This window comes from Centroberyx gerrardi, chromosome 7, assembly GCF_048128805.1.
Source record: "Centroberyx gerrardi isolate f3 chromosome 7, fCenGer3.hap1.cur.20231027, whole genome shotgun sequence".
NCBI classification, from domain to species: Eukaryota; Metazoa; Chordata; class Actinopteri; order Beryciformes; family Berycidae; genus Centroberyx; species Centroberyx gerrardi.
This window is the reverse complement of record NC_136003.1, coordinates 17,869,933-17,883,449: the sequence shown is the minus strand read 5'-3', so window position 1 is coordinate 17,883,449 and position 13,517 is coordinate 17,869,933. Positions and strand designations below refer to the sequence as shown.

Sequence of the window (13,517 nt, the reverse complement as noted above, 5' to 3'; positions counted from 1 at the left end):
CGGACCAAGCACATGATCCATTTTTCTTAGGTTCTAGAGGTGCATCGATAGTAAATGTAGTATTGGAATTGGTATCAATCCACCTCCTTTTTTCAAATGATAGGTTACAGATACAAATCGCTCTGCATTTGTCTGTGCAATGTGTTGAAATGTGGTGTCTGACATATCAGAGTCATGTGACATTTGTTCTTTGCCTCCTCATTAAACTGTTTGATCTCCCTAAGGGGAGGGAGGGGAGTAAACTGGAGAGAGGTGGAGACATTATAAAAGAGAACGCCCAAGGTACACAGAGCACCAGAGGAGTACGGAGGGAATCCAGTTCATTAATTTGGAAAAGACAAAATGTAAGTACATTCAATTTTCTGTACTATATTCAGAACTGAATATGTTAATAATTCCAGGTAATAACAAAATAACATCATAACTAGCAGCCTACTATGTCATTTTCAATTTTGTCACTGTCATTTTTTTCATTAACTCTCAACATAATCACTTAATCACTGATTAATCAGTACAGTAAAGTGCAGTGTAAGAGTGCAGTGTAAGAGATAAAAGGTAAGAGCGCAATAATTTGTCTTGTTTCACCATAAACTTTTTAGCACATGGAAGAAAACATTTGTCTCAAAGGGGCCTGTAAATGATCTCCCCTACTAATGCATCATACCAGTATTATAGCACATTGTGTAATATTATATATGCAGTATCTCAAAGTTGCACTGCAGTCTGGCTTGTCCTTTGTAACTCATTTTGTTATACTAAGAATACGCATCTCTACTAAATCTCCTGTACTTAAGAGTAAGCAACATACTTTTAAGGACAAAGCTCAAAAGGTTGAGAAGTATCATCCTCCCTAACCTCTCTTCCCTCTCTGTAGATATCATATAAAACGGTTGAGTGCAGTCAGGGGGTAAAGTGGGCCGGAACGATCCGGAACGGCGTTCCGGCACCTTCGATTAATAAATAAATAAATCTGATTGGCAGTTGTTAGGCACTCCGCTCCGCGTCGTGCCTAAAACCCCCTTAGCTGTTCTTCACGGGGCTTATTGCTTTTATAAAACGGTTACTACATATACCTGGCAAGGTTTCATAAAATAAACACACAGCAACAAAAAAATGCAATAATTTATTGATACCAAATAATCATTCTTCCGCCAAGCAATGTAGTTCTTCAGCAACATTTAGCAGAATGGTTGCCAAGCAACACACAGACGCAGACACAGACAATTTGTTTGGCGCAGTAATACTGATGTGATGCGGTCACAGGTGTGTGTTTATAGAGTATTTTAAAACGGCTTCGAACGCAGCTCAGCCAATCATAATCAAGGACCGGAACTATCCGTTTTATAAAACAGTTTTTAGGTTAGTATGCCTATGCAAAATCATGAATGTGAGCACCTCAATGCTGAAATCTAGTAATATAACATAATTTTACATTTTTGGTTAACATTATACAGGGTTGCTGTTTCTTGACTTAATCCAAGAGGTTAGGTGGTGTAGAAATGCAGGAAATTTGTTTTAAATTACTGACCCCCCCACCAATTATGCATCTTACTACTATAAAGGTAATGTTTCCTCATTCCTACCCTAAGTAGGGATTAAAATCCTCTATATAGTGGGCATTTATTAACTTTTATAAAACGGATATTTCCGGTCCTTGATTATGATTGGCTGAGCTGCGTTCGAAGCCGTTTTAAAATACTCTATAAACACACACCTGTGACCGCATCACATCAGTATTACTGCGCCAAACAAATTGTCTGTGTCTGTGTGTTGCTTGGCAACCATTCTGCTAAATGTCGCTGAAGAATTACATTGCTTGGCGGAAGAATGATTATTTGCTATCAATAAATCATTGCATTTTTTTGTTGCTGTGTGTTTATTTTATGAAACCTTGCCAGGTATATGTAGTAACCGTTTTATAAAAGCAATAAGCCCCGTGAGGCCGTGGTTTACAATGATTTTAGAACAGCTAAGGGGGTTTTAGGCACTCCGCTTAGCTGTTCTAAAATCACTGTAAACCACGGCCTCTTGGGGCTTATTGCTTTATTAGAGAGAGAGGTAAAACAATGAAAGCATTGTCTAGCTTGTCTAGATACTGTACGACTTGAGCCTTATTTTACTTAATGTGTTAACACATTTTATGATGCAGATTGAAAGCTGCTTTCACATTTGACTTCACACCATACAGCCTGTCGGACAAGTACAGCAGGCTACTCAGAAGTCTGAAAGTCCTAAGATACATAATGTTGTATGAACTGTATATTGTAATCTTATTAAAGGTCACTGCTCTTATAAAAGGTCCTTCTTAAATGTGCAAAATGTAATAAAATCTGCCATTGTGTCCCTACCATCTTCCTAAGCAATCATACACCCTAGAATTTAATTAATTGCTTGACATAACTTATTCAAATAATATTAATCAACAATAATTGGTCAAAACCATATAATTGTTTGTTTACTATTCTTACAGTGGCATTTCATGGAGACATCTGATTTTGTCCGGGACAAATTACGTGAATGGGGTCTCAGTGAGTGGATACATAGATTTGAAGGTAAAGTATTACCATGCTTCCTTGATGGGCACAAATATGATACAATATTGATATTGCTTGAGTCTACCAATACTACCAATAGTCCCTCTCAGTCTTTAAGAAAAGGCTAAAGACCCAGCTCTTTAGTGATCACCTTCTCACCTGATCAGAATCAGAATTATTTTCTTTTTTTTCTTTTGATGGACTGTATAAAAAAATTAAAAAAATCTTTATCTGCCTTTATGCACTGCCTCGTGGCACCTATGTCCTGTCGGACTAGAACTTATCTTTATGGCACTCTCATGTGTACGTTGCTTTGGATAAAAGCGTCTGCCAAATGGGAAATTGCAATTGTACTTCAATTGAAAACAGAGATTGCAGTACAATGGTTTCATATACTTGCACATTTTTACAGTTAATTGTTTTGAGAAAATGTGTGTTGGGACTCTCTCCTCAGTGACCTTGACCACAATTGTAACAGTACTTGCAATAGAAAAAGAAAAGGCAGGAAGTAGGCTAACTGTCAGTTAGTCTACCTCCTAATACAGGCCCCAGACCAGCCCTCACTCTAAGGTGGTTTAGCCTGTCTGTAGTTAACAGTACAGGATTAATCATTCATCAATCATAAGCCGGTGGCAGGAGGTACTCATCCGGATGCTAACTGTTTTCTATCCTGAAGCCTTCCCTACTGCCACCCCAACTGCACTCTTACTGGCCTGTATAAAGATACTTGGAGTTGCCTCAGTTAACAACAGCTCCTACCTTAGTGCAACAACTGTTGGTGTGGTTGCTAGAATAGTATTTAAACAGTAAATATAATTTTACTGTTAAGGGAAAATTATTTTTTGAGACTGAGCAACACATCTTCGAGGAGAGGCAAGGTAACCGCTCTGACTCCGACTTACTCCTCTGTCACTGAGAGATGTCTCCGGAGTATTAACCGGTGTCTCCTGACAACTAATGATGCTTAACAACACTCAGCAGCTCAACAGTTCCTCGGTTCCTCGGTTTCCACAGCTGCAGTCATTCAGCAACATATTTATAACTGCGGTGTTACCGTTACAATATTGTGATTCTCAACATAATTGTTCTAATTCCATAATTACTGTAATGAATACTGTACTTGATACATATCTGATGATTACTTATGAATAATAGCATTAACTGTATGAAATAAATAATTGTATATCAGCCACTCTCAAGGGAAAACCCATATTTCTCTAAGTTAGACTCTTCTTCAATCTTAGGTACTTGCCGGGTGTCCGCCTCTTGCTTCAACTCCTCCTTTTCCTTAACTAACTTGAAAGTCACTGGTGCTCATTAGCAGCTTGTAGATTAGTGCATTATCAGGAGAGGAGGACCTCGGCACAGGCAGCACTGGAAAAAGAACGCATCTGTGAGCTTGAAAAGTGACAGAGAGAGAAAAGTTATACTGGATGAAGATGAATACGTTTTCAGATCTCAAAATTAGCAGATGTCAAATTGTTTGTTTAGCAAGCAAGTACAGTCATCCATTGTCCTGTAAGCAAATCTGCCAATGAAACTTTCTCACAAGTCAAGTAGCTAATTACCAATATTGTGTCAGAAAAGGGCAACTAATATAAATATGGAAAATCAATATCAGTGCCCATGTCTATTTCACACCTAAGGAAATAGATATCTGCAACAGTTTGAAAATAAGACTTATTGCTGTGTGACCAAGATTCAATTTAATATTTTTGAATTTCAGATGAAGGCATTGACAAGGAGAGTTTCCTCATTCTTGATGACTCAGACATCAAAGACGTGATTCCAAAAGTAGGACCAAGGGCAAAATTCAAAAAGAGACTGAAAGAATTGTTACAGGTAATGTGCTGCACTATCAAGATAATTTACACTGACATTTGGAATACTCTCATTTGTATACACATGCTTGTTTTCACAAGTTATTTTAGAAAGATTATACAGTAGCTGTAGAAGGTTACACTATAAATTTACTGCAGGAGCATGAACTTCTGTCTAGAGTTCAGATAAAGTCATGTTTCATAAGAACGTACACAAGAATAATGTGCTTTATATTCATTATGCTTTTATAATTACCAGAAGCTGCTGAGTCATTTGCCCATTTGTGATGGGGTTCAAATGACAAACATAAAATAGTATAGTATAGGATAGTATAGTATAGTAGCCTATTGTATAGTGTTGTGTAATATAGTATAGTATACTATAGTATGGTATGAATCCCTAACTGCCTGTCTTATGGTCCTGTAGATTTATGATGGTATAGCCTGATGTTTTCTATGGTACTCATTTGCATGGTAGCATATCATTCTGTTAAACTCTCACCTTGGATTATGGCACAAGGGATAGTAACATCATATCCTGTGTATTAATAAATGCAACTTCTGCCAACATTTGATTATGCCACCAAGTGTATCGGCCTGAGAAAGACTATTTGCATCTTAAGAGGATATGTCTAAGCGTTGCTGTGCAGAATGTGCACAGGCACATCCTGTTTCTGTTATGTGTGAAACGTGTTTTGTTTTTGTAAAAAGAAGCCACACTTAATTTTCAGTTTTATCAAAAGTTCTACATGAGTTTTAAATAACTCATCATCTAATTAGATTCCAAGATAATTATAGGGACCTTACTCAGTTTTGTTATGCAGTACGTCCATGTTAACAGTGTTTGACAAGGTTTTATCTTGATTCAAAACTCATTTTAAATTGTATAATGGATAATGTATTATTGATAGATTGTTGAGCTGTCAAAGCATTTGTTTGAATTATGGTATCACTGGCATAAAGATCATGTTTGCAATTACTGCAATGCACGGATTCAGTGTCTTTACATGAATGTATGCCAATTAATTTCAACTTATTATCTCTCAATAAGTCTTAAACCAAAAAAAAAAAAAAATTGTGGAAGCCTATGTGGCCAGACCAGCTAGGGGCAATAGGGAACCAGGTAGCCCGGCAACGCCACCTTGAGAATTGCACCCAAGGAAGTATTTTTGAGTACCTTATTATGCACAACAGGTTAAAAGAATAGTTCCCCCAAAAATGAAATCTGTCATTATCTACTCACCCTCATGCCAGTTGAAACACAGGTGAGGTTTGTTAGTCCATATAACACACAGGGAGGTTGGCAGCACAACTCCATAGCAGCCTTCTCCAAAACAACTGAAGTCTTTGAGGACCTGTTCTTCAGAGTTCCAAAAAGGGCAAAATTTTCATCAACAAAAATATCTTAATTGAAATATAAGTCCTAACAAAAGTAGCCTAACCATCCAAACATGCAGCATCTGTAGTCTCCCCCCGCCTGTTTACTCAAAATGGTTTAGTCCTGCCCCTTCCAGAGCTCCAGCAAACAGTGCTAAGCAGTTGGAGATTTTCAAGGGACCAGAGTGATGACAGACAGTAAGAAAGTCAGAAAGTAATGTCAGGATTTCAAAAACGAAAAGACAGAAAGGAGGAGGGAGAAAAAAGAGGACCTGTATCTTAAAAAAATTTTCACAAAGAAAGCTGGGCTTATTAACTGTGGTGCAAATTAAACGATAACCTTTGGCAAGGCACTCATACTAAATCAGATGTCCCTCGGTACCAGGCCCAGCAGATTCAGATTCAGCCTTCCTGTCACCCCGTGACACCAGACCCAATGAACCGGTCTGGACTGAAGGAAGAGGTGAGCAGCATTGTGTTGAATGACCACTATTCTAGCATTTAACTATTCTAACATAACTCAGATCATAAGTTAGCAAATCTCTTATCCAGCTGTTCTCTAGGTGAATTGTTAATACCATATATTGCTAACAAATACGTATAGATAATAATAATAATCATTTGTCATCTCTTGAAATCACATAATGCCCAATGGGATAGTGGGGGCCCAATATGATATCTTTTCATGGGGCCCCACTATCCCTGGCAACGCCTCTGCCTGAAAGACCATCACTATTGGATAGACATTCATTGGCCAATAGCACCACAATTAGTAGTTAACTCACAACCAAACCAGAAAGTTGTAATTCTAAATGCCATAAGAAGCAACAAATACAAATGACGTACATCAAAGAGGAGTATAATTTACTTCTCCTATCAAACAACTGTCATGGATTAGCACTTGGACTTTAAAGGAGGAGAGAGTTAACTCTTTAATTACCTGCAACGCACTGGGGCAGCACACAAACCAGGAATGATCCTATCTGCTAACAGGCTATTTATAATAGCCTACACACAATTAGATGATGGCAATGACCAGGAACCCCTCTTGCGCTATGTTAAGGTAGGATCCTGTAATGATTCATGCTAATAAGGCAAAGGTGTGTCAATAGAGGAGCAAGTAGTGACAGTCACACCTATTCAATTATTTTATATATTTGTGAGAAAAGATAAATAGTGAATCAGGTTTGTTTTTGCTGAAGTGCCATTTAACAAGTGGACTGTTCATATTCATCTTCAGCTTGGGCCCTCCACCAGTAACTTCAGTACTCTACGAGTAACTGATGAAGGTGAGATGCACGGTGAGGAATCTCTAATGAATATTTTGATGCCTGGCAAAACAATATTATGTAGCTTTAATCAAAGGACGATACTATGACATATTGAGACAAATTCTTAGATTTAATGGGCCTCATTTATAAATGTTGCGCATGCTTTCCGCACAAACATTGGGATTTATAAAAAACAAACTTGACGTGAGAATGTGCGCAGCTCTATGGAAACTGTGACCCATGTGTACGCACTGTGGACACACTTAGAAATGTTGAATGTGAAATAAAGGAAAATGTTTTAATTACACTTTTAATCAATTCTTTATGCCCCAAATCAAATTACACAGACTTCTAATATCCCAGAGGAACATCCAGGCCATACTCATTTATTTGTTGCTTTGGTCTAAAAGCCATCTACCCAAAAGCTTCATCCTATCTACCTCCACCAACGGAGTTGGACGAAAAAAAAGTGATGTTTACTGAGGTTGCGCCCTCACCCACTTGCCAGGTCCACAGTGTCCTGCCCATTCGGTTTTGGAGCATATGGGATGGGTTTTCAGTGGCTCTTGGGCTGGAAATTTATCCTAGACCTGGCAACCCTGCCCTGTTACTCAAGACTTACCCTGCTTATGAATTTGCTGTCCAATGCATCCCCATCCATTACCAAAAGGATGAAAGATAATGATGATGTGAGTACTCGCAGTGAGTTGTAATACAGTCCTGAAAAGAACGGTTTTGCTTACCCAGGCACAGAGTGAGAGTAGAATCAATTTGTAAGGTGTATTTGGAATAGATAAGTGGCTAGATAACTATCTTGCACTGTCCCGCTGGAATAATATCTAGCGTTGGTCATCCTCTCAATGTAAAACAGCAATTTTTAACCATCGATAACTCCGCCGAGACACACACACCAGGAGAGAGAGACACATGGACCACGGGAGAGAGAGAGACATCAGGAGAGAGATAAAAACACACCAGGAGAAAGACAGAGACACGCCCCTGTCACACACACCATGGGGAGAGAGAGACACACACCCCAGGAGAGAGAGACACATGGACCATGGGAGAGAGAGAGACATCAGGAGAGAGATAAAAATACACCAGGAGAGAGACAGAGACACACCCCTGTCACACACACCATGGGGAAAGAGAGACACACACCCCAGGAGAGAGAGATACATACACACCAGGAGAGAGAGAGAGACACCCCAGGAGAGAGAGACACACACCAGGAGAAACAGCGACACACCCCAGGAGAGAGATACACACCACAGTCTATGATACACACACACATACCAGAGGCCTGTATCACTAAGCAAGTTCAACAAAGTCAGGGTATCTTTGAGTTAGCCGGCTTCACTAAACCTAACACTGACGATACTGATAACCGGTCTCACGTAACTGGTTATCAACTGGCTCTGTCAACCCAGGATTTACCTATCCAGCTATGAAAGAGGCGGGGTTTGCAACAAATGGTCAATCACGTGCAACATGGACAGATCCAGATCAGACAATTTGGATAAGTTAAGATGAAACTATTGATCCCCGTGGGGAAACTAGATTGTTGCACAGCAAAAGTAATACGATTCAGCATTGAAAAGGATATAGAATATAAGCACAAAACTGTAATAGAAATAGGCGAAAATAATAAAATAATCAAACAATAAAAGCCATAGACAATAGACCTAATTACAGGATGATATAAGCCCTAATATTTCCTGCTGACATTTTCAACATGGGTATCGGAAAGAAATGGATAGCTCCTAACATTGGGTTCTTCTCTCAAGAAGAACAAATTCTTATAATGAATAACTGTCAGCATTACAAAACATAACCGCAAAAAGTAAACGTTGTTTCTGCTTCCAAGGCTAGAGAGGATTACTGGAGGAACTGCCCCGTCATTAGGACACAGTGGGCATATTTTTCATTGATAAAATAGTTTGTGGACACATTGAGGCTGTAAAAAGATTTTCTATTCATAAAGTCGGCCTCATGTTCTTTGGGGCTGCGGTAATGGAACATGAAATAGCCGACATTGAACCAAACACTGTCGGGAATCCAATTAAATAAAGTCAGCGCAGTTAATATATGCAACAGTAACTTTAATCCTTTAATAATATGGTCAATTAAGTAGCCTACCTGCTATATCTCAGATATAATAAGTTATCATGGGAAACAACGTGATTCTACTGGTCTGTAAACACGTCGCCCTGCAAACAGCACTTTTTACTGTCTGTTAATTCAATAGTAGCCTAACAGTTTTCAGTTTTTTATTGTGATTTCCATTTGAATGCAGTATAGTTGTCCATATCAGGATCCTGTTGGAATGGTGACTCCCTGTTTCCAGACAGCTGATTGGTCAGGAAGCGGGCCTTTCATACGTTTTGATCCGATACCCTGAACTTAACCTGCTCCGGAGCTGGTTAGCCGTGCAGCATAAGTTACCATGGTGATCTACCCCGGTTAAAAATGAACCACCTTCGTGAGACAGAAAAGCCAGGGTTAAACCCAAAGTTAGCTCGCTAACCCATTAATCTCGCTTTATGATACAGGCCTCAGGAGAGAGAGACACACACACAAGGGGAGAGAGAGTCACACACTTCAAGAGAGAGAGACACACACCAGTAGAGAGAGACACTCTGACAGAGCAAACTGAAAACTTATTTGGCCCTAAACAGACAGTACATGATGGCAGACTACCTGACCATCGTGACTGATAAAAAACGGAGAAAATCCTTGACAAGCTACAGACTCAGTGAACACAACCTGGCTGTAGAAACAGGCCGACACCGGCAGACCTGACTGCCCAGAGAGGGCAGGCAGAGGTGGAAACAGAGCTGCACTTCCTCTTGCACTGCACACATTATGTAGGAATCAGAGATCTTTACCTCCCCAAATTCAAAACCATATGCACATATTTTGACAACTTTCCAACAAATGAAAAACAATATATTCTAGGAGAGAAAAAGGAGTGTGCCACTACTGCACTACTGCAGCCAAGTCTCAGCCTGTCATTGTCTCAGACAGGAGAACCATTGACACTTTAAAATATTTTTATAAATTGGTTGGCTGTTGTTGTTTATTTGATGACATATCAATTGTATATTTAAGTTTGATTACTGTTATCTGGTTTGCTTTGGCAATAAGTACTTTTGTATTTCATGCCAATAATGCACCTTGAATTGAATTGAATTCAGACACACATCAGGAGAGAGAGAGACACACACACCAGCTGAGAGAGAGAGAAACACACACAAACAAGGAGAGAGAGACACAATAAAATACCATAAATTATTGCCAGTGTACTCTTGATTATCGCATCACTATTCAAGAGCTAAAACTAAAACTGTAAACTCTTAAAAATGGAAAGGCCAGTGGAATTGACAATATTACAACAGAGTGGTTGAAAAACAGCAGTCCTCAACTCTAGATTGCTATAGCTAAATTGTTCAACCTAGTTCTAAGAAGTGGAAATTTCCCTGTGATCTATGAGGTGTATGATGCTCTTGCACGTATGTATGTACCATTTCAATATTACTGGGATTTATAAAGGGGGAACTGCGTGCCGGTGTGCATACACAAGGTTTTATAAATCCTATTATTTTTGTCCATATGTACTTTTCCTATTTTGTGTGCACATAACCTGTTCGCGTAGAAGCTCTGCACAGTTTTATAAATGAGGCCCAATGTGTTTAGAAGAAAGTGAAACTTGACAAGTCAAGTCTGATAGCTTTACTGACTGCTGTTTTATTTTTAAATATATCATTCTTTTTTTTCAGGGAAGAGAAAGTTTGATTATCAAACTGAATTGAGCAAAAATAAATCAAGAACTAGTGAACAACATTGTGGCTCTGTATTGGGAACAAAAATTTAAAGTTAGTTTAAATTGCATAGACTAACATTATAGCCTGTGCACTGGTGCATGATTCAAGCTGAATGGTCCTTTACTTTTACTCTGACAGAAGTGAATATACTGGCTGAGGTGAAGGAGATCATGAAACGTGTCCATGACAAACTCGATGAGCAGGGCAACACAAAGCTCAATGATTTTCTGAAGTAAGTATTCCATGTAAAGCTCCTTTTTATTATTCACGTTGTTTTACATGAAAGACCCTTACTTCTGTTACATCAAAATAGTGCTTACTCAATGCTTAACGTCAATGTGTTGAACATACTTCATAATTAATTATAATCCCAATACATTTTCCAGCATTTTGTAGTTATTGTTTTACTAGTGTATGTGACATTTATGCTCCTAGAATTGTAACTATTCCACTTGAATGGTTTACATTGATTTTGCCAGGAGCACATCAGGTGTGTCAACTGTAACCTGAGAGAGAAGGGAAAATGTCTTGGTAATGGCCATCTCATTATTGTGTAGTTCTTGATATACTGTATGTGTTGATTCATGTTTGTGCAAGCAAAGTATGGAGATGCGAGTAAGGATTGTAGTGGTGGTAGGTATTGATGGTGTCTGATATCAATATAATTTAGAGTTAGCTTCAATGAGAATTAAGAACAGGGCACCAGATAACAGACAGCATCAACAGGTCTCATCTGAAGGAGTGAGTTCTCGGCATGTTTGAATTTAAACCCACACAATGAGCACAGGAGGTGACTTTATGCAAAATAATATATTTATTACTAAACTAAAGCACACTCAATAATCAGGTAAATGCAAGTGACTATAGTACAGTATGAATTGTGATGAATCAATGGCAATAGGAATAGATGATCATGTGAATATGCAATACTGATAATTAAACCAACATTTCAGCAGACACAATCATGGAAGATGAGCAGTGGAAGACATGAGTCAGAAACGACAGCAATAAAGGGGCAACAGTATAACTATCTGGAAAACTGACTTAAATGAATCCTTGTGTGTCCTTCGCATATCTCGAGAACCGTTCGTCCGATCTACTTCACACTTGGCGGGTGTATTGCTGGGGACCCAAGGACGTGCAGTGTCGCGACACGTTCAATGTTAATAAACTTTGAATAAACAAGCGGCCAGCGCTCTGTGCAGCAGCGCGGCGGGGCGAACAGCGCTCTGTGCAGCAGCGGGCTCAAAGCATGCGACTGGAAGCACAGTGTCGAGTGTGAAGTTGTTTGGATGAGCGGTTCTCGAGAAAGCTGCAAGCAGCAATACCGAGGCCAAGCAATCGGCCCATTCCGAAAAGGCATGTTTTGAACGGGTACTGCGCTAGTCTGTCAAATCCAAAATACCTGATTAGAGAGCAGTGCAGCAACACTTTTCTACCCCATGTGATTTTGTATTGATTTATTTGCTAATGGAGAGCACTGTACTGCTCTTACTAGATGTAACTGATATCTAGCTATCCAGCAAGTTAAACACTTGACTCAAGAAATCCACAGGAGACCAGAAGTCGTTTAGGATGTTTACTGAGCCACAGTGTGAAACTGAAAAGAGACACAATACAAAACACTGTAATTAGAAATTACCCATGTGTCAATAATAAGTCCAATACGGCCAGGAGATCATAAATCCGTGTACAAATAATATGCAAAATTAATTAAGTAAATATGTCCTTTGCAGGTAATCACCATACATTCTTACATAATTCCAATAATAATTCCGATCTTCTTAAAATACAAATCAATCTCCATAGCATAGGTACATTTAATTAAACACAGCTATGGTGAATATAGCTGAATATAACCAAACGTGTTCACAGCTAGGCCAACATCAAATTAGCATGTAAAATAAACATCTTATCTTGGTATTATTGGCTGAGTATTGCATAGATATATTTCTCACATCACTATTAACATGGCAACTCACAGACAATGCGTCCAACAAGGCTTGAGAGACGGATGGAGAGGATTTGAACAGCCCTGCTGCTGCTTCCATTGTCTTTGGGCAAACAGTAACTGATCTGAAACTGGAGGTTATGTAGTACAGGAAGTGATGTAAAACAGGAAGTGATGTAAAGGTACCAAAATAATGGCTCCAAGAACAACAAAACATTTCCCAATCCAGCACAACACTATAAAATTGTATGTGGTTAAGTGGTTAGCACTGTCAATCATAGGCAGCAGTATCACAATAGTTATTCCTTTAGTTATTTTCTGCTCAACAAAACTACAACAGGAGTATGCCTCATTAGGTTAAGCGTCACCATCTTCTGTAGAAGATTGTGGGTTCAAATCCAGGCTCGTCTTTTCGTCATAATAGTCATAATAAAAACAACTTATTCCTGCTGGTTAATTTGATACCCACTCGCTGGCTTCACTTCAGGATCAAACACAAGAGAGTCCAGTTTATAGAGTTCAGAATGTGTTGAATGTTGAATGAATGCAGGGGGTAACAACACAGGCAAACAGATGAATTATTGTCCATAGATCACAAAAGGTAACAAAACAGATGAAGACTGATGATTGGCGTGTTTGATGATTGACGTGTGGTTTCTGAAAGACAATAAGAAGAAATAAAGCAATGAAAGCAAAAGGCATTCAACTATCAGTAGCCTTAATGGCATTAATAGACAAGT

General features: G+C 38.9%; 1 protein-coding gene across 3 annotated transcripts in view; it reads left to right on the top strand.

Annotated features, from left to right (window-relative positions):
- Positions 1-310: 310 nt before the first annotated feature.
- The window catches only part of LOC139931527 (uncharacterized), a 32,899-nt gene continuing 19,692 nt past the window's right edge, over positions 311-13,517 (top strand). For 2 of the 3 annotated variants that reach the window (XR_013504999.1, XM_078284861.1), the window contains exons 1-6: positions 311-344; positions 2,471-2,552; positions 4,261-4,376; positions 6,117-6,194; positions 6,972-7,032; positions 10,965-11,058. Coding sequence is in view for 2 of the 3 variants with exons in the window: in XM_078284861.1 (XP_078140987.1) it covers positions 2,480-2,552; positions 4,261-4,376; positions 6,117-6,194; positions 6,972-7,032; positions 10,965-11,058 (422 nt within the window). In the remaining variant the exon portion in view is untranslated. Of the gene's footprint in view, positions 345-2,470; positions 2,553-4,260; positions 4,377-6,116; positions 6,195-6,971; positions 7,033-10,781; positions 10,878-10,964; positions 11,059-13,517 lie in introns of those variants that run through there. The other variant, XM_078284862.1, reaches the window with a different exon arrangement.